The sequence below is a fragment of the Marmota monax genome, unplaced genomic scaffold, assembly GCF_021218885.2.
Source record: "Marmota monax isolate L192 unplaced genomic scaffold, Marmota_monax_Labrador192_F-V1.1 WCK01_AAM20220418_F8-fsc00005, whole genome shotgun sequence".
NCBI classification, from domain to species: Eukaryota; Metazoa; Chordata; class Mammalia; order Rodentia; family Sciuridae; genus Marmota; species Marmota monax.
In genome coordinates this window covers 28,956,453-28,980,079 of record NW_026692254.1, presented here as the reverse complement: position 1 = coordinate 28,980,079, position 23,627 = coordinate 28,956,453, and the positions used below count along the sequence as shown (strand labels likewise).

Genomic DNA, 23,627 nt, shown 5'->3' with positions numbered 1-23,627 from the left:
ATTATTTTGAGTATGACTTTCAAACCATATGTGGAGTATAGAATTCTTTTCTTGAAATTGGTCAAGAGTTTAGGTAGATGTGCTGGCATTTTGGTTTATCAAACAGCTTAAGATATAATAGGCATGCTGCCAGAGCTAGGCCCTATTGTGTAAGCACTGTGGTCTTTGCTGCTAGCAAGCGAACATTTCCCTCTGTCATGGGCTTCAGATTTAAAGCGGGTTTTGCTTTCCTAGGATCCAGCTAATAATATTGAGTACTTAGAATGTGCCAGATGCTCTGCTAAGTGCTTTATAGTTTACAACAAACACTTTCTCTCATTTTATAAATCTCAAAATAACCTCCATCCTACAAAGGAGAGAAGTCAGGAGAAGTTCAGGGATTTGACCAGGATCTTCTAATGCATATATGGCAGAATCAGACTTGAGCTGTGTTACTTTTACCACAGCACCATGCTGGAGGTCTTAATCCGGTTATTTTACCCTGTAAAGTCAAATGGGAATTTTTGATTGGCCAAAGGTTTTTCCTCCTCAGATTTGCTCAGATTATTAATACTGAGATTCTCCACCAGATTTCCAAGCCTTTTTAACCCTCTTTGGAGTTGAACGCATATTTACTTCAATTATGGAAATGTCTCCTTAAATACATGAATATTACATGCAAGTAATTATGAATTATTAATGTTGCCTGGGGCTTCTTGCTTTCTTAGGTTTTCATGGTGTCCCTGAGCACTTGAGCCATTTAGCTGAACAGTAGCTTCTTAGCCACTGTTGAAGTGTTCATCCTTTTTCATTAGATGTAGGTCTTTCCTTCCTTCCTGAGTTCTTGTTTTTTGTTGTTGTTTTGGTTTTGATTTTGGTTTGTTTGTTTGTTTAGTACTAGGGATTGAACCCAGGTGCACTTAAGCATTGAGCTACACCCCCAACCCTTTTTGACAGGGTCTAAGTTGCCAAGACTGTCCTTAAATTTGCAATCCTCCTGCCTCAGTCTCCTGGGGAGCTGGATTACAAGCATTTGGCCATCTGTGGATTTCTTCTTAATAGTACTTCTTAATGGTTACTGTTCTGATCTTACAGAACAGCTAAAACTCCTATGTATTCCCCCTGACTTCAGGAAATTCTTTCACAAATCCCTGACTCTCCCTTCCTTTCTCCTTTCTTGAAGATTCTATTCTTTTCCTGATTTTATAAACTCCTTTTGATTGTAAAACTAAAGAGCAGGACCTGAGCATTCCCAAGATGTTTCTCTTCATTTCTGCAGGCCACACAAATGGAGAACTGTGTGCAGAGGTCTACCAGGACAGACTTCACACTGTCCTGCTCTACACAGCTCTAGTTTCTGAGACTTCACCTAGACTCATTTATGTCTAATTTAAATTTCTGCTTTTCCCTTTTCTGTCATCCTCTGTACTTGTGTTACAAGTCTACAGTCTGGTTTTCTTCATTTGTTTCCTGTCTCTTACTAACTTGCTTTCTATGTGAGTTAACTCATTTATAAAATGGGCATGGTACTAGTCTTTTCTACTTCAAATCCACGCTGAGAATCAATCATGTATCAACAGACATGAAAGTGTTTTTAGAAAACAGGCAAAAAAGACTGAGTTATGAAAAGGTGTTACTTGTAATTGATTTCAATGTAATGAAGACATGAAAAAACATTAATATTTATGTCCTTTATTTCAAACTGTTTTGGATTTTAAAACTTGGTGCAGTTTAAAGGTTTGGTTTTGGTTTTTGGTTTTTGGTGCTAGGGATTGAACTCAGGTGCACTCAATCACTGAGCCACATCACCAGCCCTATTTTGTATTTTATTTAAAGATAGAGTCTCACATTTGCTGAGGTTGGTTTTGAATGTATCGGGCCTTCCAGGCCTCTGAGATTATAGGCATGCACCACTGCACCTGGCTACTTTAAATGTTTTGTTGATGCTAGTTATAATGGGATTTGCCATATAGCTTTCATCCCTTTGGTCATCCTTTGATCATCCTGTGAATCTTCTCCCCATTTTCCACGGATGTTCTTGAATGTTGTAGAATTCTGGAAGGGTCATGAGTAAACCCTGAAGATATGATGAAACCCATATACTTTGATATGAAAACACACTGTGAGTCTCTCCCCGTGGGATGAAACCTTTGGTCTTCCCTTGTCATCAGCATGTATATAGGGAATATATGCGATGAGCAGTTGAAGTCCTCATGCTAAACCCAAAGCCCAGCACTGCCTTGGACTAGCCATCCTTTCTGCGGTAGCTCCTTCCACTCCCCCAGGGAAGCCCAGTCTCTTGGACAGTGTTATATAGCTGGCTTTAGAGCTGCTGCTTTTTCTGGGTCCTCAGGGACCCTTTTTTCCTGTGCTGGGCTGACATTTCAAATAGTCCTGAGGGCTTCTGGAGCCAATCTCAGAGCCGTGAACCTGGGCTTGTGTTAGAGGAAGCTTAGCTTAATATAAATAAATCTGTAAGAAAAGGTCACAGGTCACTGTCAGGAAAGAAGTAAAAAATACAGTGTTCACTCCCTTTCCTCCCTGAGAAATTGAAGCCCAACTTGGTGTTGAAATGGGATGGTAAAACAGGAATGGGTCTGAGAATTTGGGGAGATCTGTATCTGCCCTCACAGCTTTGGGGACCTGATACAGTGATCCCAACAGACCTGAAGCCAGACGCCAGTGAGATATCTAAGCAAGTGACTCTTTCATCCTGTTTCCACCAGTTAAGGGAGAGAAACATAAAATAATTTCGTTCAAGCATTTAAGCAAGTAAGAATCACTAAATATGAGCTTCCACTAATTTTTACATCCATGGACCAGAGAAGGTAGGATGGGAGTGTAATGGATGCAAAGGGAATGATTATTATAGGAAGGTGATAAGAGCTATATCTGCACACCATGGGGATCTGTGACAAGAAAGCAGAGAGGTGTAAATGCCAGGGCAAGAGTAATAATAGCAGGTGTCATTATTAAGTCAGAAAAAATAATTCTTAAAGATAATTGTAGTAAGCTCTGTCACATTCATACTGTCCAGTGTCCAGCAAGGAGCCCAGGGCTTGGCCCACACCCCACTCTTCCATCAGTCTCTCCTTGTACCATTTCTAGTGAGAGGGATAGCTCTCTTGGGAGTAGGGAATTTGACTCCCCTCCTGCTGTGGCATTCATGGGGCTCTGATTATTGGTGTTCAGTAAATGTTTAAGAAAAAATAAATGGGGGCTGGGGTTGTGGCTCAGCAGTAAAGCCCTCGCCTAGCACGTGTGAGGTGCTGGGTTCAATCCTCAGCACCACATAAAAATAAATAAAAGTATTGTGTCCAACTATAAAAACTAAAAAATATTTTTAAAAAAAGAAAAAGAAAAAAAATAAATGGATTATTCTGGAGCATAGTGTCTTTATCTTCTCATTAAGTGATACCACTAATCCAAAAGTTCTTTTCAAGTAGGAGGACGATAGTGCTGGGTGTGAAAGGGCAGGTCCTATAAAACTGCTGCTTCCTGCCACAAAATAATTGTGTTTATGTAAAACTATAAAAAATAAGGCGAGGGCTGGGGTTGTGGCTCAGTGGTAGAGTGCTTGCCTAGCACATGTCAGGCACTGGGTTCAATCCTCGGCACAACATAAAAAATAAATATATAAATATATTGTGTCCATCTACAAGTAAAAAAATAATAATTTTTTAAAAAAGATGATTTAGGGCTGGGGTAATGGCTCAGTGGTAGAGCGCTTGCCTAGCATGTGTGAAGCACTGGGTTAGATTCTCAGCACCACATACAAATAAATGAATAAAATTAAGGTCCATCAACATCTAAAAAAAATTTAAAAATAAGGCGATGTGGTTATTTCCATTTTATACTTGAAAGTGAAGTAGAGTTGGTCCAATGCTCTTTCCTCTCCCCGGACCCACAGATGTCTGCCTCCTGCCTACAGTTAAGGCGGGCCCTCCAGCGGATGCCTTCTCCCGGGAGTGGGACGAGCCAGATGCTCCAAGAATGAGGGGTGTCGAGAATTAATTATGGAGCTCCTCTGGTGCCTGGCACTTGCCTGAGTGGCATAAAGATGCCCGTGCTGTGCAGGAGGAGGACTTCTTTGCCCCACTTTTAGTCTCCTAGAGAAGCTCAGGGTTTGAAGTTATTACTTGGTGGCCAAAAGCCAGCGGCCGTGGCGAGCGAGGTCCCGGAACTGTCTTGCTGCGGGGGCGGCGGGAGGGTAGGAGGCTCAATCCAGGACCCATGGAGGAGGCAGTGCCCACCCCGCCAGGAGCAGGTGCGGGGCGGGGCCGCTATGGGCGGCAGGGCGGGGCTCCTGCTGCAGCTCCGCCCCAGGCGCAGGTTTAAAAGGAGGGAAGGCGGGCCCCCTGGAGCCAGCTGCGGGCGCGGGCTGGCAGACGGAGCTGTAGGTACGGCCATGGCCCGGCACGCGGGGGGCGCTTGGGGGCTTAGTGGCCTCCTGCTCTTCGCGCTGCTGGCAGCCGGTGTCGCCCCGCTCAACTGGGATCTTCCGGAATCCCGGGGCCGAACAAGCAAGATCCGAGTGCACCCGCGGGGCAACCTCTGGGCTACCGGTAAGTCTTAGGGGACCCCAGCAAGCGTCCCTCACCCCGCTCTGGCCCCGTTTCTTTCTCAACACTGTGGCCCCTCCTAGTGTCCGAGCACGTGGGGACACTAGGGGATCATCTAATTTAGTAGATAGAGAAGTTGAGTAATTTGGCTAAGATAGTAACTTGGCTAAGATCTCTTAGCAAGTTTAAGGCAGAGCTGGGTTTGAATCCTAGGTCGACTGCCAACCGGTGTCCTTCCCTTAAGCAAGACTGCTTATAACCTCTGGTGTGTCTTTCTGCACATTCATCTTCCAGGCACCTCTTCATTCCCTACTTCTTTCCTTGCCCTTTTCTGACCCTCCTCCAAGCAGGCAGTACAACTGGCAGTTTCCCCCTGGTCCTAGTTTGTCCCACCTTCCTTCCAACTGTGCTGTCCCTACACCTGTTCAGGAAAAGCTGAGGTAGCAGTCTTTGTCACCACCCCAATGTCTTTGTGGCTCCTTGGTGAAGAGAATGAAGGTTTCCTGTCTTCCTTCCAAGAGAAGTGAAAAGTGGGAAAGATGGGGAACTTTCCCACTGGGGCAGGATCCTCACTCCCTGACTTCCATGTACCTGGGCACCTCCTTTCTAGGTCACTTCATGGGGAAGAAGAGTCTGGAGTCCCCCAGAGCATTCCCGTTGGGGACAACTCCCCATACCTCCCTGAGGGACCAGAGACTGCAGCTGAGTCATGATCTGCTCAGGATCCTACAGATAAAGAAAGCTCTGAGCATGAGCTTCAGCAGCCCAGCACCCCAAACCCAGGTGAGCCAGGCCTCCACCCCAATACCAGGATGGTTTAGCTAAGGCCACGTAGGATCCAGCATGGAGGAATTACCACCCAGGATTGGGTGTGATTACACAGCCAGGGCATAATGGGTATAAACCCCAGAAAGCCAGGATTCTGGGCCTTCCCTGTGTCCCAAGGCTTAAAGGAGACACTCTCCAAAGAAGGGAAGCTGACCTTCCCACCAGACTCCATGGAGCAAGAAGTAGGGGAAAGAAGTTCCCCATCACTCAGTCTAAAGTCACAGGCTGGCCTCTTGGCAGCAGAATCTTCTCCCCTAACTACACAGCTTTGTTCCACTCCAGATGTCCCCTACTATATAAACCAAGTGTACATTTGCTGTGCCTTACATATGGTTATGACCAGAGCTAGGACCCTGAGAACCAGAGAGGGCAAGAGAAGTCAGCAACCAAGACAGAATTAAAACCTTGTTCACGTTCACCAGTGCTCTTGACATTCTAGGCTGGATAATTCTTTGCTGTGGGCATCCCTGCACATTGTCGGATGTTTAGCCATGTCTGTGGTTTCTACCCACTAGATGTCAATAGCACCTTGCCTCTCCTAAGTTGTGACAAACAAAATTATTTCTGAGCCAGGTGTTGTGGTATACACCTGTAATCCTGGCAACTTGGTAAATTGAGGCAGGAGGATCCCCTGAGCCCAGGAGTTTGAGGTCAGCCTGGGCAACATAGCAAGACCCTGTCTTTAAAAAAAAAAAAAAATACTTCCAGACATTGCCAAGTGTCTCCCAGAGTGGGGCAAATCACTCTTGGTGGTAAACCAACGATCTATGGGGTTCAAGGTCCTAAAGCTGGAAGTAAGCCACCCTTCCCGGCTAGCATGGGAGGGTGGCTGCTCCTCCATTTGCTGCTCCCAGTGCTATCCCTACTGCACATACCCTCCTTGGTACTGTTACCATGTGCAGAAAGCAGTGTGATGTGGCAGAATGTGGGCTCTGGCCACTGTGCTGGGCTCAAAACCTAGCTACTCAATAGCTATATAACCTTAGAATGTCACTTACCTACTCAAAGGCTCATCTTCCTCATCCATAAAGTGGAAATACAGGCCCTTCTCCCATTATGTCATTTGTGCAGCATGGTGCTGACACATAGAAAGCCCTCAGTAAACAGGAGCACTTACCAGTAGTTTCTGGCAGTACCTGTTGGTGCCTCAGTTTTGTATCTGCCACTGTGTCTACCATAAAGTATGCATATGTTGAAAGAAGAGAGGGGCATTCCCTAGAAAAGGTCTAGCCCCAGCCCACATCCCTGACTTTCAGATGCATAGCTCCTGGGAACCTCACATAATAAGGACTAGGAGGTTGGGCTGGCTATCTGAAGGAAGACTATTATCACCTCTAGGGCCATGGAATTTGAAGGCCTAAAACGTACAGATTAACTAGAGAATCCCTAGCTATGGGGCTGGGGGAACTTGAGGGGGGTCTGGGCAGAGCTTGGGGTAGGGGGAATAAAGACACTGACAATGGCCCAGTGCCAGACACCATACTTTTACTTGACTTCCATGATCTCCTTTAATTGTCATGCCTGCCCTGTGCTATTGGGGCTGTGTTCTGAGAAAACCACCACCCCTAATTCCTCTCAGGACTTTCAGAGAGAAAGTGCTCCGCGGCCTGCCTCAATTGAGAGTCTGTCTCTGCCCACATCTGCAAACACCCAGCACTTAGAAATGGCAGCATGGCTTTATCATTTTCCCCTCTCCCCAGGTCATTTCTTCTCTTTGTTTTCCTTCAGTACAGGAGGCTGCTGGTGCAGATACTGCAGAAGTGATGCCAGTAATGGGGCAGACACAACATGGCTTAGATTGTGCCCACCCAGGCAAGTTGCTGAATGGAACCCTAGTGGTGGCCCCATCTGGATGTAAATCCTGAGCTTGAATCTGTTATTCCATTACTGTGATTTCCGTTTGGTTCGCCAGAAATATTGCAGTTGCAAACACAACCTATGTTCCTGCTGTTTTTCTTGCTTCTCTGATGAAGTTGTGAATAAAACCCTGCTGTTTATATATAGAATGCATGGTCCTCTCTTTCCAGCCACGTTTAAGGGAAGGGAAGAGGAAGGGAACTGGAGGGTGGGGTGTTCAGTGAAATGGGGTGGGCTCTAAAAAGCCCAGGACACCCCCATGTCTGGCATCAGCCTGGCAGTGACTGAGCTCTTACTCCATTCATTCAGCAAGGAGTTACTCAATGCCCACTGTATGCTGGGTCTCCTTCCAGTTGCGGGATTCTTCTCTCTCCTCTGCCACCTACTGGTGCAGGCAAATGTCTCTTCCGTTTCCTCGCCTCTAACGAGGGTACTACACTATACTAACACTACACTACTGGGCTTTACTTAATCTCATCATATTTCATTTCCACGCCAAGTTTCTAGAGGAATACCTAATGCGTGGAGAGAGAGAGCCTGGTGAGATTCCAGACCCAGCTATCTGCCTGCTCTCTTCTCTGAACTTAAGTAGAGTTGCCAGAATTAGCAAATAAAAAATGGACACCCGGTAAAATTCGAATTTCAGATAAAAAAAAAAAAAATTCGTGTAAAATGTCCTAAAAATTGCATGGGCATACTCACACAAAGAATATTGTTCATTGTTTATCTGAAATTTCAGTTTAGCCGGATGGTTTTGTAATATTCCTGGCCTTGGGATACTGACCGCCGTTTTCTGGGCTGCAAATACCTGGATCTAAAACAGGTATTTGGTCCGTCCAGCCCTGCTCCGAGCGAACATCGGAGTCTTTCTTCCCTTTTCCGGGAGCTTTTCCCCAAAGATTTCCCAGCACAGCCCAGCGAGGGCGGGGCGCAAGGGCAAGCCAGCTGGGACACCGCGGGCCCCGCCCGCCAGAGGGAGGCCACGCCCTCTCCTCGCGAGAGGGCCACGGATGTCCTGGAAGGCTTGGAAGCGGAAGCGGGGTGCCGGAAGCGGCAGTTGCCATGGATCCCGCGGAGGACTGGCTTGTGGAATCCTTGCGCTTGTAAATCGTGAGGGATTGGGAGCTGAGCCTGGGCCTGAAATGCGTCTGGTGGGCGGATGAGTGTGGGTGGAGGCACGTAGGGAATCCTGGTATGAGGGGGACGCGTAGCTGGGTCTATGCGGAATGACTCTTCTTGGGCCTCGGATTTTTTATCTGGAAAATGGCCCGTTCTGCGTGCTAGTGGTGTTAAGAGCTGTGCTAGTGATGGATAATAATACCAACACAGATGATCAGTTATTTTGCTCCAGCCTCTAGGTTAAACATTGAACACAGATTGACTAATTGGATCTTCACATCAACTTTGGGTGTCCTGGGAGTTCCAGAGATGAAAACCGAAGCTCAGGGCCTAGTGTTTGGCCTAGTCCCAGACACACGGGGTGTAAAATAGGAACTAAGACACAGTCCCTTGGGCTGGGGATATAGCTCAAGCAGTAACATGCTCGCCTGGCATGCGCAGGGTGCTGGGTTCAATCCTCAGCACCACATAAAAATAAAATAAAGATGTTGTGTCCACTAAAAACTGGAAAAAAAAAAAAAAGACAGTCCCTTGTCTGCCTGACTCCAGATCCAGGTCCCTAACCACCGAATTCTGTTATTTTTGTCAGCTATACAGTTCCATGCATAGTGTGATTATGTCCCTTTTGTGCAGGTACCAGGATTTCCATGCATTCGACCTCTCAGGAGCCACACGAGTCCTTGAATGGATTGGTGACAAAGGTGATAAAACTTGCCTGGCCCTAAAGGAAATGGAATCACATTTCTCAGGCTGAGAGTCAGGGGCTCAGTCTAGAGGGACCCAGGATACTCTTCTGGGAGCCTGAGGGCCTACTGGTCACTTGTTGAAATTTGGTGCCCCATCAGCATTTACCTTCCTTTTATTAAGACCCTCCATCCCCTGATTCAAGGCTGTACACTGATGGGGAAGGAATTTATCCCTGATTGGGCGGATTTGGCAGGAATTTATAGATCCACCCATTGTCTATAATAATCTTCCTAATGATTTGTCACAGCTGCTTCTTTTTTCCAGGAGTCTTTGTTGCTGGCTATGAAAGCCTGAAAAAAAATGAGATTCTTCATCTGATACTACCTCTCAGACTTTCTGTAAAGGAAAACCAGGTAATTTGAAATATAAGTATATATGTTCATTTTTATTTATTAAGCATTTGAAAACTCCTGTTACACACCAGGTATTGTCCTGGATGCTGGAGAGACACACACACACAGTGGTCATGCCCTTACAGTCTACTAGAGGGAGACAAGTTTGAACAGAGATAAGTGTTATACAATCTCATGTGATTCACAGAGGGCTACTAGAGGAAGAGGTCAGTTTTATTAAAAATAGATTTGGGGGGTGGGGCTGTAGCTCAGTGGTAGAGCACTTGCCTCACATGCATGAGGCACTGGGTTCGACCCTCAGCACCACATAAAAATAAATAAATAAAGACATTTTAAAAAAATAGATTTAGGGCTGGCCAGATGATGCATGCCAATAATCCCAATGGCTTGAGAGGCTGAGACAGGAGGATCACAAGTTGAAAGCCAGCCACACCAACAGCGAGGTGCTAAGCAACTCAGTGAGATGCTGTCTCTAACTAAAATACAAAATAGGGAGCTTGGGTTGTGGCTCAGTGGTAGAGTGTTCACCTAGCATGTGCGAGGCCCTGGGTTTGATCCTCAACACCACATAAAAATAAAGGTATTGTGTCCGACTACAACTAAAAAATAAATATTTAAAAAAAAATAAAATACAAAATAGGGCTCAGGATGTGGCTGAATGGCTAAGTGCCCCTGGGTTCAACCCCTGATACCCACTACCACCACCAAAAAAAATAGATTAGGAAGCCATTAGGGTATAGAAAGTAGTTGTAGTCCTTAGAATAGTTTAGATTGCCTAGAATAATATGTACTATATTAGATTAAGAGAAGACAGCTAAGGACAGAACTTCAGGAGACACAGTTAAAGGGACAGGTATAAGAATTGGAACCCCCAAGAAATACTAAGGATAGTCTTTAATGTAGGAGGAGTTTCAGAAAAGGTCCAAATGCAAAAGAAGAAAACATGTCAAGAAGAGTCTATAGGGCTGGGGTTGTAGCTTAATGGTAAAACATTTGCCTAGTATAGTGAGGCCCTGTGTTTGATCCTCAGCACAAGATAAAAACAAATAAATAAAGGTCAAATTCTTTAAAAAAGAAGAAAAGTCAATAACTATGTAATGTTACTATAAAATCATTCAGGTGAGGATTGAAGTTTGTTTATTAGATTGGCAATTGGGAAGATCTTGGTGACCTCTGGCACAGCATTTTAATGATGGTCAGGGCCAAAGACTGAGAGAAAGGAGGAAGTGGAGATGCAGGAAGGGAAGAAATCAGAACAATAACTAGTCAGAAACAGACTTGAAGAGGGAGGATTTCCTAAAGCCAGAAGTGTTAGCAGAGTTACAACCTGAGGAGAAGTAGCTCTTAAAGAAGGAGAGAATGTAGATGTAGGAGTGAGGGAATAACAGGAAAAAATTATCCTAACCTCCAGTGATAGAAAAAGATCCTGCTTCCCCAAAATGGGAAGGGTGAGGCATACAGTTAAATAACTGAAAGGCCATGTAGGAATAGGAATTTGAAAATGTTTGTTTCTGAATAAACAAATTTATTTATTTGTTTGTTTGTTTTTGCAATACTGGGGATTGAACCCAGGGCCTTGTACATGCTCTACAACTGAGCTACACCCTTAGCCCTTTAAAATTCTTTAATAAGAAACCAAGTTATCTTACAGGGTAACCATGGCATAGTTAAGCTGAAGGTTTAGAATAGATGACAGGGTAGACAGGAACCTATAAAGGGATTATTAAGACCAGGAGAGGCTGAGTCCCAGGCAGCCATAGCCCAGTGTTTCTCACAGTAGCCTGAAGACCACCTGTATCCAAGCTATTAAGGTTGCTGGCTAAAATGCAAATTCCTGGGCCCATTCCCAGACTGATTGTATTAGAATTTCAAGAGGTAAAGCTCAGAAAAATGCCAAGTGTTCCTTTGAAGAGCAGACTGTATCTGATTGGCCAACCCTTTGTATTTTAGGGCTTATTCCCAGAAAGAGATTTTAAATTGCGCCATGGCGGATTTTCAGACGGACCTGTCTTTGATCTAAAGCATGTGCCAGATACCAGGTATGGTCAGTTCTATGACTCAGACCTTCCATTTCAAGATGGGATGGCTGAAAATACCCAGGGGTGTCCTGCTTTTTTATTACCTCCTCAGCTCTAACTGCACACAGACATGTGAATGTGCACACAGATCTAGAACATAAAACCATTATCTCCATACCTACTTTGATTAATGTAACCACCAGGTCACTGGAATTGCTCTAGGGACTAGATAGATACAGGATAAAAAGGATGCTCTTAATCTTTCAGAGAGCTGATGTATTAGATAGTTTGTGTAACTAGCTCAGTTAGAGGAAGCTAAGTTTGTAGGTCAGAGTTGTATGTTCAGGCTCCTCATTGGTGTCCTCTCTAGATGGCTGAGCCTGAGCTCAGTCCCATGGCTCTCTATGAGCTGTGGGCCCATCCCCAAAGCAGAGCAAGCTGCTCATCTGTTAAATAAGGATGGCTGGTTTTGATCCTGCAGTACAAATTTTTGTTATGGGAGGTGAACAGATCCTAAGCTATGTGGACTGGAAAGGGGAAAACTGTTGGGGTTTGGGGAGGAGCTCCCCAGTATCTGGACTGATTTTCTATCTATCCTGAATAGGTTGCTGGTGACCAGTGGCCTTCCAGGTTGTTATCTGCAGGTGTGGCAGTTTGCAGAAGACAGTGGTGAGTGAATTTCACTTGGTGGAGGTTGAGGTTTAAGGAAAGTATATGACTTACACACTCCTGCCCCCTACTCTTGAGTCAGGAAATATGTAGACTCTGAGTCAGGGGCAGGAGAATATAGAATCTACTTTTATGGTGGCAAAAAGACAAATTAGCAACCACAGCATGGCAGACAAGCCCCAAATGAATCTTCCCTGAACTTACTCCAAGAGTTGAGTTTACCCAACCCAGCCATAGATGGACTGCCCAGAAAACCACAGGCCTCTCCATTAAGCAAGACGGAGGCCAGGGCAGAACTAGGGCTAATCCGAAGTGCTTTCCTCTTGGAGGAGGAGGATGGGAGAGAGAGAAAAAAAAAGAAGTTATTTCTCTCTACAACATGTTCCCTGGGAAGGAAAATAGCTAATGAGCAAGGTTGACTAGCCAGTTTTCTTCTCAGAGAAGTCACTCTGCTTCCTATCCATTCTCGAAGTGGAAGGAAGTTCCCTCATGGGGAATAGGCTTCCCTCCAGCTGTGGAGATTTGCAGGTCCTCTGTCAGGCAGGCACCAGAGCGGGCAGCCTTCTGACCTGATTTAGTCCCCTCCCTCCCTCCTCCAGCATTAAAGTGTGTGTGCCCCCTGTTGCCTCAGTTGGAAGCTTCCCAGAAGTAGCCTGGTGGCTGCTGGTCCCTCCCCAGGCTTCACTGCTGCAGAAAAGTACTCTTGTGTTTATTGCTTTCTGAGGTCACTGGCCCTGTGGGCTATCTTTATTGTTTTCCTTGTCACCTGTCCTATGCTATAGTTTTTACTTATTTATATCACTTACTTAGCAGTTGTAGTGGTTTATTTTTTTAAATAATTTTACTGAGGTGTATTTTATCTGTCATTTAATTCACACATTTTGAGTGTACAGTTCAGGATGTTTTTAAAATACATATTGTAGCCATCACTTATAAATTCGTTTTAGAATACTTTCATGACCCCAGTAATACTTTCATGGAATTTACTGTTAATTCCCGTTCCCATATATTAGATTTGCCTTTTCTGGACATATCATATCAATGGGAACATATATGTGGCATCTTTCTCTTAATCCTTTTAAAGTCCATCCATGTTATAGTGTGTATCAGTAGTTTGTTCCTTTTTATGACTGAATAGTATTCCATTATGGCTGTATGGATGTATCTCATATTTTGTCTACCAGTTATTGGATCCAGTTTTGGGCTATTATGAATAATGCAGATAAGAACATTAATGTACAAATCTTCATGTGGACAAATGTGTCTTAGGTGTCTTGGGTAGACACCTAAGAATGAAATTGCTGTGTCATATGGTAAATTTATGTTTGCTTTTTTAAGGAAACTTTCAAAATTTTCCAAAATGGCTTTATTTACATTCCCACCACAGTGTATAAGAGTCCACGTTTTTTTCCAAGTCTTCATCAACATTTGTCGCTGTCTTTTTGTGTCCTTGTGGTTTTCATTTGCATTTCCATAATGACTAATAATGTTGTGTCTTTTCTTTTTTTTTTTTTTTTTTAAAGAGAGAGAGAGAGAGAGAGAGAATTTTTTTTAAATTTATTTTTTAGTTTTCGGCAGACACAACATCTTTGTTTGTATGTGGTGCTGACAGGCGAGCGCGCTACCGCTTGAGCCACATCCCCAGCCCCTGTTGAGTGTCTTTTCATGTGCTTATTAACCATTCATTTATCTTGCAAAATGCCTATTTTTTATTGGGTTGTTGGTCTTTGGTCCTTGTACATTCTAGATACAAATTCTTCATTTGGTATACTTTGCTAATATTTTTTCAAAGTCTGTTACTTGTCTTTTCAAGGTATCCTTTGAAGCATAAAAGCTTTAAATTTTGATAATGTCCAGTTTATCCATGGTTTTTTGTTGTTGCAGGGGGATCCTGAACTATTTTTTCATAGCTACGAAGTCTTTACCTAATTCATAAATTTTTCTCTTATATTTTTTTCCAAAAGTCTTGTTATTAGGTCCAACATTTGAATCTATGATCCATTTTTAGTTAATTTTTGTGTATAATGTGAGGTAAGGATCTAAGTTATTCTTTTTGCATGTGGATTTTCAATTGTTCTCACACTAATTGTTGAAAAATCCATCCTTTCTCCATTAATTTGCCATGGCACCTTTGTTGAAAATCAGTTTACCATAAATACAAAGATTTAGTTCTGGACTCTGGGTGCTGTTCCATTGATTTCTGTGTCCAAACTTATGCCAGGAAGTTACAGTTGTTTTTTTTAATCTTTTCCCCAAAATTGTCTAGATGGGGCAGCAAGGGTTTAAAGACAAGAGAGAAGGAGTCTTACTAATCATTTGATAGTGCTTGAGTACTGGTGTCTCGTAGAGTCTGTAGTGTAGACCAAGGAGAGTTAACAAGTCAAGGGGACTTGTTCTGACACTAAAGTGTGTAGAAAGTCAGAGTCATTATTCTCTAGATATTAGTGCAAGAATATTCCAGAGCTGAGGGAAGACTTTGTCTGCTATTTTTCTAGAAGCTTTCATGTTATCTTGGTAAGTTTTCTGAAGTCTGCTGTTGACCCACAGCCCCAAGGCTGATTTTGTGAGCACATACAGAACAAGCTAATAGAGGCAGTGCTCACTAGACTCACCAGACTGCTGTATATATCAGCATGCAGTTTTATTAGTTTACAATGAAAAAGCAAATATTTTATGGACTATTCTATTTTATAACAAGCTTTGCTTAGAGAAGATATAGCCTATTCAGAGTCTGCATGATAAACGCAGTGAGAACAAGAGAAGTCAGCTCTTGAGATTTCCAAATTGCTTTTTCATAAGACAGACAACTTGTGAACACGTTGCTGCCTGAGCCTTATGCTGCCCCTGCCCTTGGAGCCAAAGCCTCTTCTCTCAGCTCTGGGGATGTAGAAACCATTGAGTTGGATGATTACAGTGCTAGGGTCTCAGCTGAATGTCACTTGTTCATTCCACTTGAAACACTTGAAACTTAAATATGCAGCCAGGCCTGGTGGTTTACTCCTGTACTACCAGCAGCTTAGGAGGCTGAGACAAGAGGATCACAAGTTCCAGACCAGCCTCAGCAACTTAGGGAGGCCCTAAGCAACTTAGCAAGACCCTCTCTCAAAATAAAAAATAAAAAGGACTGGGAATGTGACTCAGTGGTTAGGCGCCCCTGGGTGAAGTCACCAGTACCCAAATTAAAAAAATAAAGAAACTTATTCATGGTGTGGCTTCTCTTCTGAACAAGCCCAGTATTTTATTTGCCTCTGACTCAACAGCCCCCTCTCATGGACACCACTTTTCTTTACTTGTATTATCACACTTGCTCATGATTGCAGGTCTGGGAGCTGCCCTGATTCCTAAGGGCCTTTGCCTGCCTCTGCTCTGATGCTTTCTGTGTTGGTTCTTAGAAACAACCTGCCTTTTCTTTCCAAGTTCTTGGAGGTACTTCACTGTCTTGCCTTCATTTGGAGTAGTTTGCCTTTTTAGTTGGGGCTAGTTTGGTAAATTTGGTGTAGATTTCCTAGGAGAGGGCACTGTACCACTGACTAGAGAAGAAGACCTATGGGATGGAAACCAAGGCCTGGTGCATGCTAGGCTAGCACCACAACAGAGGTATATCCCCCAACCCCTCTGATTTCTTTCTTACTATAATTATAGAGCAGCTTCCTAGTAGGAGGCCCTTAAGCCTTTGTTTTTCCACTGAATCTTTGAAATATATCTCCTTCCTTCCAGAGAGGAGAGATCATAGCTGAGAACCATCCTCTGGCTTAGAGTAGCAGGTTCTGGGAGAATTGTCCAGACTCTTCTGAGTCTGTGAAAGGGGAAGAAGGGACTGATTTAAATGTGACCCAGGAGAGTCAGGCAGGCTCTGGCCAGATGGCTTGAACTACAGCCTCATCAGTACTCCCTAGAGACAAACTCTGACCCTAAGGCCCAGCTGTTGTGTCTGTGACAAACCCCCACAGCTCATGTGGTTGGAACAGTCAGATTCAGCCAGTCTGATTAAGTGCACTGAGAGGCCTGTGGGCCCTGGGAGCAGTACTGGAGGGCCCTCTGAGTACTAACCCAGCCCATGTAGGTCCTTCTGGGCATGTCTTTTGTGGGAACTGTTATAAGGGAACTTGTAGCCACACATTGGCTTGATGAACTATGTGAGTATCCTCATATCTATTCTGCCCTCATCATTCTGATTTATGCCTCTCCTTCAGAGTTGAAAAAATACACAGATGTTCATTTTCTTCAAAGAATGTAGAAACTGGGATGGGGGTGTGGCTCAGCGGTAGAGAATTTGTCTAGCATGTGCTAGGCCCTGAATTCAGTCCCCATTACCAGGGGGTGGAAATAGCCAGACACAACGGTACACACTTGTAATCCCAGCTACTTAGGAGGTTGAGACAGGAGTATTGCAAGTTCAAGGCCAGCCTCTGCAACTTAGCAAGACCCTGTCTCAAAATAGAAAGGTCTGGGGATATAGCTCAGTGGTAGAGTGCCCCTGGATTCAATCCCCAATACTGCAAGGAAAAAAAAAAAAGAGAGAGAAGCATCAAATGATACAGAAAGCAGAAAAGAGAACTGGCCTGCTAACCAAGCAGGTGGAAACAAAACTAAAACTTGTTCCTACTTGAGGCCCAATATGTCTTTGTTCCATTTACTTTTTAAAAAAAATGTGGTCTTTCTTATTGTCTAGTTTACATTTTAAGTCAGTGATATCTGCAGTGTAACATTTACTTGCTAGATTTTTAACAAGTTGCTTCAGGTCATGGACTATGTTTTTAAAAGAAATAATACTAGCTCATTAACTCTGTACCTGTTACTTTTCACCAAAGGTGTAAGTGACATCAGTAGTGAATGTTCATTCCTTTTCCTCTATTTGCTCTCTACCAAATTATAAAAAGCAAGAACTGATTGTGGAGTTTTGAGATTACAATGACTCATAATTTCCCATTTGCAAAAATAATTCATATGATAAGTTATAAAGAAATTAAAGTGATTCTGACTATTTGAAAAATGTAAATATAACCCAGAGTGTTTATGACTCAACATTCTCAAACTGTCAGTTCTTTCTTCCTTTTTTTATTTTTTACTTTGAGGTAAGGTCTCCCTAAGTTACCAAGGCTGGCCTCAAACTTACCATCCTCTTGCCTCAGCTTCCCAAGTTGCTGAGATTACAGGTGTATGCCACTCACCCAGCTTCTCTTTCTTTCTTAACCACCTTTTTTGGGGGGGTGAGTGGGTACCAGGGATTGAACTCGGGGGCACTCAACCACTGAGCCACATCCCCAGCCCTATTTTGTATTTTATTTAGAGACAGGGTCTAAGGGTCAATGCTGAGTTGCTCAGCACCTCACCATTGCTGAGGCTGGGTTTGAACTCACTGTCCTCCTGTCTCAGCCTCCTGAGCTGTTGGGATTACAGGTATGTGCCACTTTGCCCAGCTCTTTCTTGACCTTCTCAATGTCCAGGATAAGATGGCTGGCCTATGCCATGTCATTTTTCAAAACCGTCATTAACATTCTGGGCTTTCATTACTTCCCTTTTCCTCCTAGATGTCATTAAGGCTGTCAGCACCATTGCAGTTCATGAAAAAGAGAGAAACCTCTGGCCTAGAGTGGATGTCTTCTCCTCAATGGTTCCTGGAGTCCTCCATGGGGCACGGCTCAGTGATCTGAAGATTGTGGATCTGGAATCCCAGAAGGTCACGTATAGCTCAGGTACTGCAGTAGTTCACCTCTTGCTGGCTCTTTCAGCCAACATCTGGCCTTCGGCCCAACTCAGCACATTTGAAACCTAATGCAAACTGTCCGTTCCATGTGCTGGAGAAACTTGCTGAATAAGAGATAGGCTCTGGCCTTTGAGGGCTCCCATTCTGGGGTGGGGAGGGGCAGTCCCAGGGACCAGCAACCACCCAGTGAAGCAGACTATGGCAAGATGAATGGGAGGAGGGGAATGATTCATTTTGCTTAGGACTGTTGTGACCAGCAAGCCCTGCCAAATTGCCTGGCCTAATTCTTCTTTGCCTTTGGTCTTCCAGACACCAGTGACAGTGAGGAGCTGAGTAGCCTGCAGGTCCTAGATGCAAACACTTTTGCTTTCTGCTGCACCTCTGGTCATCTGGGGCTTGTCGATACCCGCCAGAAGTGGGCACCATTGGAGAACATCAGCCCGAACCCTGGGTCTGGTGGAGAGAGATGGTGTGCAAAAGTTAGGGGCATGGGCCAAGGCCCAGGATCCTATATTGCAAGCCTTGGCTCAGAGGGGCAGCTCCAACTTCTTGACCCCCGGGATCTCTGCCATTCTGTCAGCTCAGTCCAGTGCCCAGTGTCCACACCTAGCCCCAACCCAGAGTTGCTGCGAGTAACGTGGGCCCCAGCCCTGGACAACTGCTTAGCCATTTCAGGTACTGCTGAACAGGCTGTCATGTCTTATTAGATCTCTCTTTTCCTGAGGATGGTAGAGTGCTCAGGAAGAAGACTGCAGCCCCACGATCAATCTGGTTCCAAAAGAATCTGGCTCCAAAAGTTAGAAGTTGCCCAAGAGAGCTCCAGATTAACTCTTCAGGTTCCTCAGTGGTAGGCCCTTCCCTGCCCTGGCCTCTAAACTTCCATGCACAAACACCAGCCTCTCCAAGCCTAGCAGGGATTCAGATTTCTGATCATTTGAGAGAAATGCAGATAGTAAAATGCTGGGATAGCCATGAAGCTGTACCAGAAAGGGGACAGGATTTTTTTGTTTTGTTTTAATTAGATACACATGACAGTACAATGACCTTGACGTATCATATATTTGAATCAGATGGGATATAATATCTCATTTTTCTGAGTATACAGGTTGCAGAAACATATTGGTCATGCATTCACATATATACACACAGTAATAATAATGTCTGTTTCATTCTACTATCCTTCCTATCCCCCAATCCCTCCCCTCCCCTCCCATCACTTCTCTCTACCTAATCTAAGGTACGCTATTTTTTTTTCTCATGTCTTCATACATGTATTTTGTATAACAATGAGGGTCTTTTTCCACCATCCATGCAATTCCCTTTCTCCCTCCCTTTCCCTCCCACCCCTCTTCCCTATGTAGAGGTAATCTTCTTCCCATTTTGAGTCACCCCCCCTCATATCAGAGAAGACATTCAGCATTTGTTTTTTTGGGATTGGCTAACTTCACTTAGCATAATCTGCTCTAATGCCATCCGTTTCCCTGCAAATGCCATGATCTTATTATTTTTTAGTGCTGAGTAATATTCCATTGTATATATGTGCCACATTTTTTTTTTTATCCATTCACATATTGAAGGGCATCTAGGTTGGTTCCACAGTTCAGCTATTGTGAATTGTGCTGCTATAAACATTCATGTGGCTGTGTCCCTGTAGTGTGCTGTTTTCAGGTCTTTTGGGTATAGTCTGAGAAGAGGAATAGCTGGGTCAAATGGTGGTTCCATTCCCAGTTTTCCAAAGAATCTCCATACTGCTTTTCAAATTGGCTGCACCAATTTGCAGTACCACCAGCAGTGTATGAGTGTAGGGACAGGATTTCAAGGATGCTTCTCAACCTACTTTCATTTTAAGTTATGCAAGCCAGCCAGGTCAAGCTCCTGGGCCTGGTGGAATCTAGTTGCATGGAGTATGGAATGAGGGCAGTAGATGCCAATGGGGAGGATCCATTGTGGGGGAGGGGCTGAAAGAATAGAAGAGAGCACAGGAAAGAAAGCACCAGGATTCATAAAGAGCAGAAGAAAAGAACCAGGCTCTGTGGAGGGAACAGGAAGATGGCAGGATAGCGTGAGTGCAGATGTAACTCAGTTTTGGGGGACGTGAGGGTGTGCCTCTCTTAAGGCTTCTTCTACTTCCCTCTTTAAGGCCATTTGCTGAGAGGGACAAGCATGGGGGAGATTGGAATTTGGGACAAGTTAGAAAGGTTTGATAAGTCTCTTAAGCCTCCATTTCCTGGGGAAAATAGTCTCTACTTCAAATGGTTGTAAGGATTAAGAGATAGGGCATGTCCAGGATCAGCCCTGGACCTGGTCTGTAACAGGTGAACCACAGATGATCATGGTGACATGCCCGGGAGGCCAGCACTGGGGCAGAGGTCACATTTCCAGTAGTTGGCTTTTAAGTATCTTGCTACTACTATGTGAGAACTCATCCTTGGCCTGTTTTGGTGCCATTGAGCAAATAGCATTGTTTTAGGGATTCAGGGTTGATGCTCCTTTTCTATATTCTTCCTCAGGTTTTGATGGGACTGTTCAGGTCTATGATGTCACATCTTGGGATGGAACAGGGATCCAGGTGGAACCTCTCTTCACTCACAGAGGTCACCTCTTCCACGATGAAAACAAAATGGATACTGCACCACAGGTTACCACCCACACCTGGCACCCCTGCAAACCCAGGACTTTGTTATCAGCAGCAAGTGATGCCTCCCTGCACGTGTGGGACTGGGTGGACCTCTGTGCTTCCTGCTGACACCAGCATCTTCCTGCCTTGGCCATTAGGAAGAGAAGGAGATGCTGGAGTGGCAGGGGCACTGATTCAGTTCTTGAGTGACTACAGATCCCTGCTACCAGCTGTATGGCCTTGGCAAGTCAGTCTGTCTCTTGCCCCCAGTTTTCTTTTCTGTAAAATGAGGAAAGAAATAACTACCTTGCTGGGACTGGTGGCAAACACCTGTAATCCTAGATGCTTGGGTGGCTGAGGCAGTAGGACACAAGTTCAAAGCCAGCCTCAGCAACTTAGCAAGGCCCTAAGAAATTAGTGAAATCCTGTCTCAAGAAATTAAAAAGAGCTGGGGATGTGGCTCAGTGGTTAAGCTTCTCTGGGTTCAATCCCTAGTACCAAAAAAAAAAAAGACTACTTTGCGGGGTTATTGGGAAAGTTAAAAGTGACATAAAGAATAGTTTTTGTAGGACACATGGCACAATAAATTACCTGGTAGCTGAGGGCTCCACTTTCCCCAGTGTGAAGTGGCAGTGTTTTGTCCCTCCCTTCTTCACAGTATCAGAGTAAAAATCAGAAGAGCTTGTGGATGTAATTGTGTTATGTGAACTTTTTTTTTTTTTTTTAAAGAGAGAGTGGGGGAGAGAGAGAGAGAATTTTTTAATATTTATTTTTTAGTTCTCAGCGGACACAACATCTTTGTTTGTATGTGGTGCTGAGGATCGAACCCGGGCAGCACGCATGCCAGGCGAGCGCGCTACCGCTTGAGCCACATCCCCAGCCCTGTGAACTTTTTTAACAGAAAAAAAAAAATGTATTAGGGCAAGTGAACATGAAGAAAACGTCAACCCTAGTAGAAATTAAGAAAAGATTGTACCATTTTTTGCCTGTCAGATTGCCAAATATCAAAGCCTTATTGCTTTGAGGAGCTGATGGAGGTTCTGTGGTACTCTGAAGGGCGCAGGAGAGGCAGGCTCTTCATTCCTGCTGTATACTGTACCTTGTGCATTTGAACCAGAACACATACATCCAGCTCCCTATTAAAGGGCAGTTACATTTTCCTCATCCTTTCTTATTGTGTGATGAACAACTTTTGTTTCCATAAACAATATGTTTTTAGGATAAATTTGTAAAAAATAAAATTGCTGAGGCAGAGAATATATGCATATTGAAACACTGCCAAGGTGCCCTCCTTAGAGAGTATGTCATTTTCCCCCAAACATTGATTGATGCCTCTCTCTCATCCTTGCTAACAAAGTCTATTTAGTGGCTTTTGACCTTTGCCAGTCTGATGAATGAAAAGTCATTACTCATAGCCTTAGTATGCATTTCTCTTGAGAAGTTGGTACTCTTCAGCCAGGCATGGTGGTGTGTGCCTATAACCCCAGTGACTTGGGAGGCTGAGGCAATAGGATCATGAGTAGTTCAAAGCCAGCCTCAGCAAAACTTAGCAAGACCTGTCTCTAAATAAAAAATTAAAAGGGCGGGGGAGGGGCCGGGGTTGTGGCTCAGAGGCAGAACTTCCCTCTCACATGTGAGGCACTGTGTTCAATCCTTAGCAACACATAAAAATAAGTCAACAAAGTAAAGATTAAAAAAAAAGGTGGGGGATATGGCTCAGTGGTTAAAACTAATGGGTTCAATCCCAAGCCAAAGTGTGAAAATAGTTGTTTGTGCTCAGCACCAACCACAACACAAGAAGTTCAAACAGATCCTAGCTGTCTTCTTCTCCCTCACTAGAACACAGCCTTCCCCAGGGTGGTACTTTCTATGCTATTCCCCAGGGGAATCCACATGAGGGGCATTTCCTTTTGGGGGCTCCACAAACATTCCTGTTTGGGGATCCATAGCAAATATTAAAGTTATATGCATCTCCCTGTTGTATACAATATCTCACTGTTGCATTTATTAAAGGGGTTTTTTTTATGAATTTTGCTTTTGAAGTTATGTGGGAAGCCATTCTCACACGTGATTGGGCACCTCCTGGATTGGATGTGAGGCATTCTGGCCAAACTGTGTCGGAGCTATCCCCACCCTCTCCAGGTGCAAGAGCCTGTCCATGTGGGGGTGTGACTGACCACTGACCCTGAGGCCAGTCACTGACCCTGACCTTGGAATGCTGCCCCCCTCGACCTTCATTGGATGGAATTTTCCCCTGAATTTCTTGTTCCCCAATAAAAAGCCACTCCCTGGCGTTCTCTCTCTCTCTCTCTCTCTCTCTCTCCCTCTCCTGAGTAAGCCTTGCTGCCCCACCGGGTGGTTCGAGGTGAGAGCCAGAGAGGGGAGAGCCATCTCAGACCTGGTCATAGAAAAAGGTAATTGAGTCTGTGTTTTATTTTGATCTCACTAGTTAACTTCTATGCCAGGAACCTCTTTAATGAAACCAGCATGCTGGTCGCCTGGTGGAAAGTTAGTTGATTATTAGTCACAATTTGGATTTTGTTTTTGTTTGTGTGTGCACACTCGTGTGGGTGCGTGCATACCATGTTGCACTGGAATGAAACCCCAGGCTGGCTTATGCTAGGCAAGTGCCTTTCTTCCTCTGCTTATAAGGCCACCAGTCCTACTGGATTAGAACCTTATCCTGATGGCTTCATTTAACCTTAATTACCTCCATAAAACCCCATCTCCAAATGCAGTCACACTGGGGGTTGATTCTTCAACATACCAATTTAAGTGAGGGGGGCACAACAGTCCATAGCACTGGGAATTTTTTTTCCTCAGCAGTTCTAGGGATTGAACCTGGGGCCTCACTCATGCCAGGCAATTGCTTTTCCACTAAACTACATCTCCAACCTCCCAACATGTATTTTTTAAAAGAAATATATATATTCTTTTTTGAGACAAAATCTTGTTATGTTACCCAAGCTATCTTCCAACTTGGAAATTCAAGTGACCCTCCAACCTCAACCTCCTGAGTAGCTCAGACTATAGGAATATGCCACCATGTACAGTTCAGAAATGAATTTTTTGATTACTTAATCTAACAATGAAGTTGATGGAATATTACATTTTGGGGACATTTAAATTTTCCAATTTCAAGATGTGATCATTCTTAACCATTTCCTGAAG

General features: G+C 44.2%; 2 protein-coding genes across 3 annotated transcripts; both read left to right on the top strand.

Annotated features, from left to right (window-relative positions):
* Positions 1–4,183: 4,183 nt before the first annotated feature.
* Positions 4,184–7,375, top strand: Nmb (neuromedin B). Of its 2 annotated transcripts, none has more exons than XM_046438873.2 (3): positions 4,184–4,544; positions 5,152–5,324; positions 7,098–7,375. In XM_046438873.2, exons 1-3 carry the CDS (start codon positions 4,265–4,267, stop codon positions 7,131–7,133), a joined length of 489 nt encoding a protein of 162 aa, XP_046294829.2. In that variant the 5' UTR covers positions 4,184–4,264; the 3' UTR covers positions 7,134–7,375. The 2 variants fall into 2 exon arrangements, with proteins under 2 accessions (XP_046294829.2, XP_046294824.2); XM_046438868.2 differs by having other exon boundaries at positions 4,185–4,544; positions 7,103–7,375.
* Positions 7,376–8,199: 824 nt separating this feature from the next.
* On the top strand, positions 8,200–22,485 carry Wdr73 (WD repeat domain 73). The gene is made up of 8 exons (XM_046438035.2): positions 8,200–8,329; positions 8,979–9,046; positions 9,357–9,445; positions 11,396–11,484; positions 12,068–12,132; positions 17,664–17,828; positions 18,149–18,514; positions 20,350–22,485. Exons 1-8 carry the CDS (start codon positions 8,289–8,291, stop codon positions 20,583–20,585), a joined length of 1,119 nt encoding a protein of 372 aa, XP_046293991.1. The 5' UTR covers positions 8,200–8,288; the 3' UTR covers positions 20,586–22,485.
* The last annotated feature ends 1,142 nt before the right edge of the window (positions 22,486–23,627 follow it).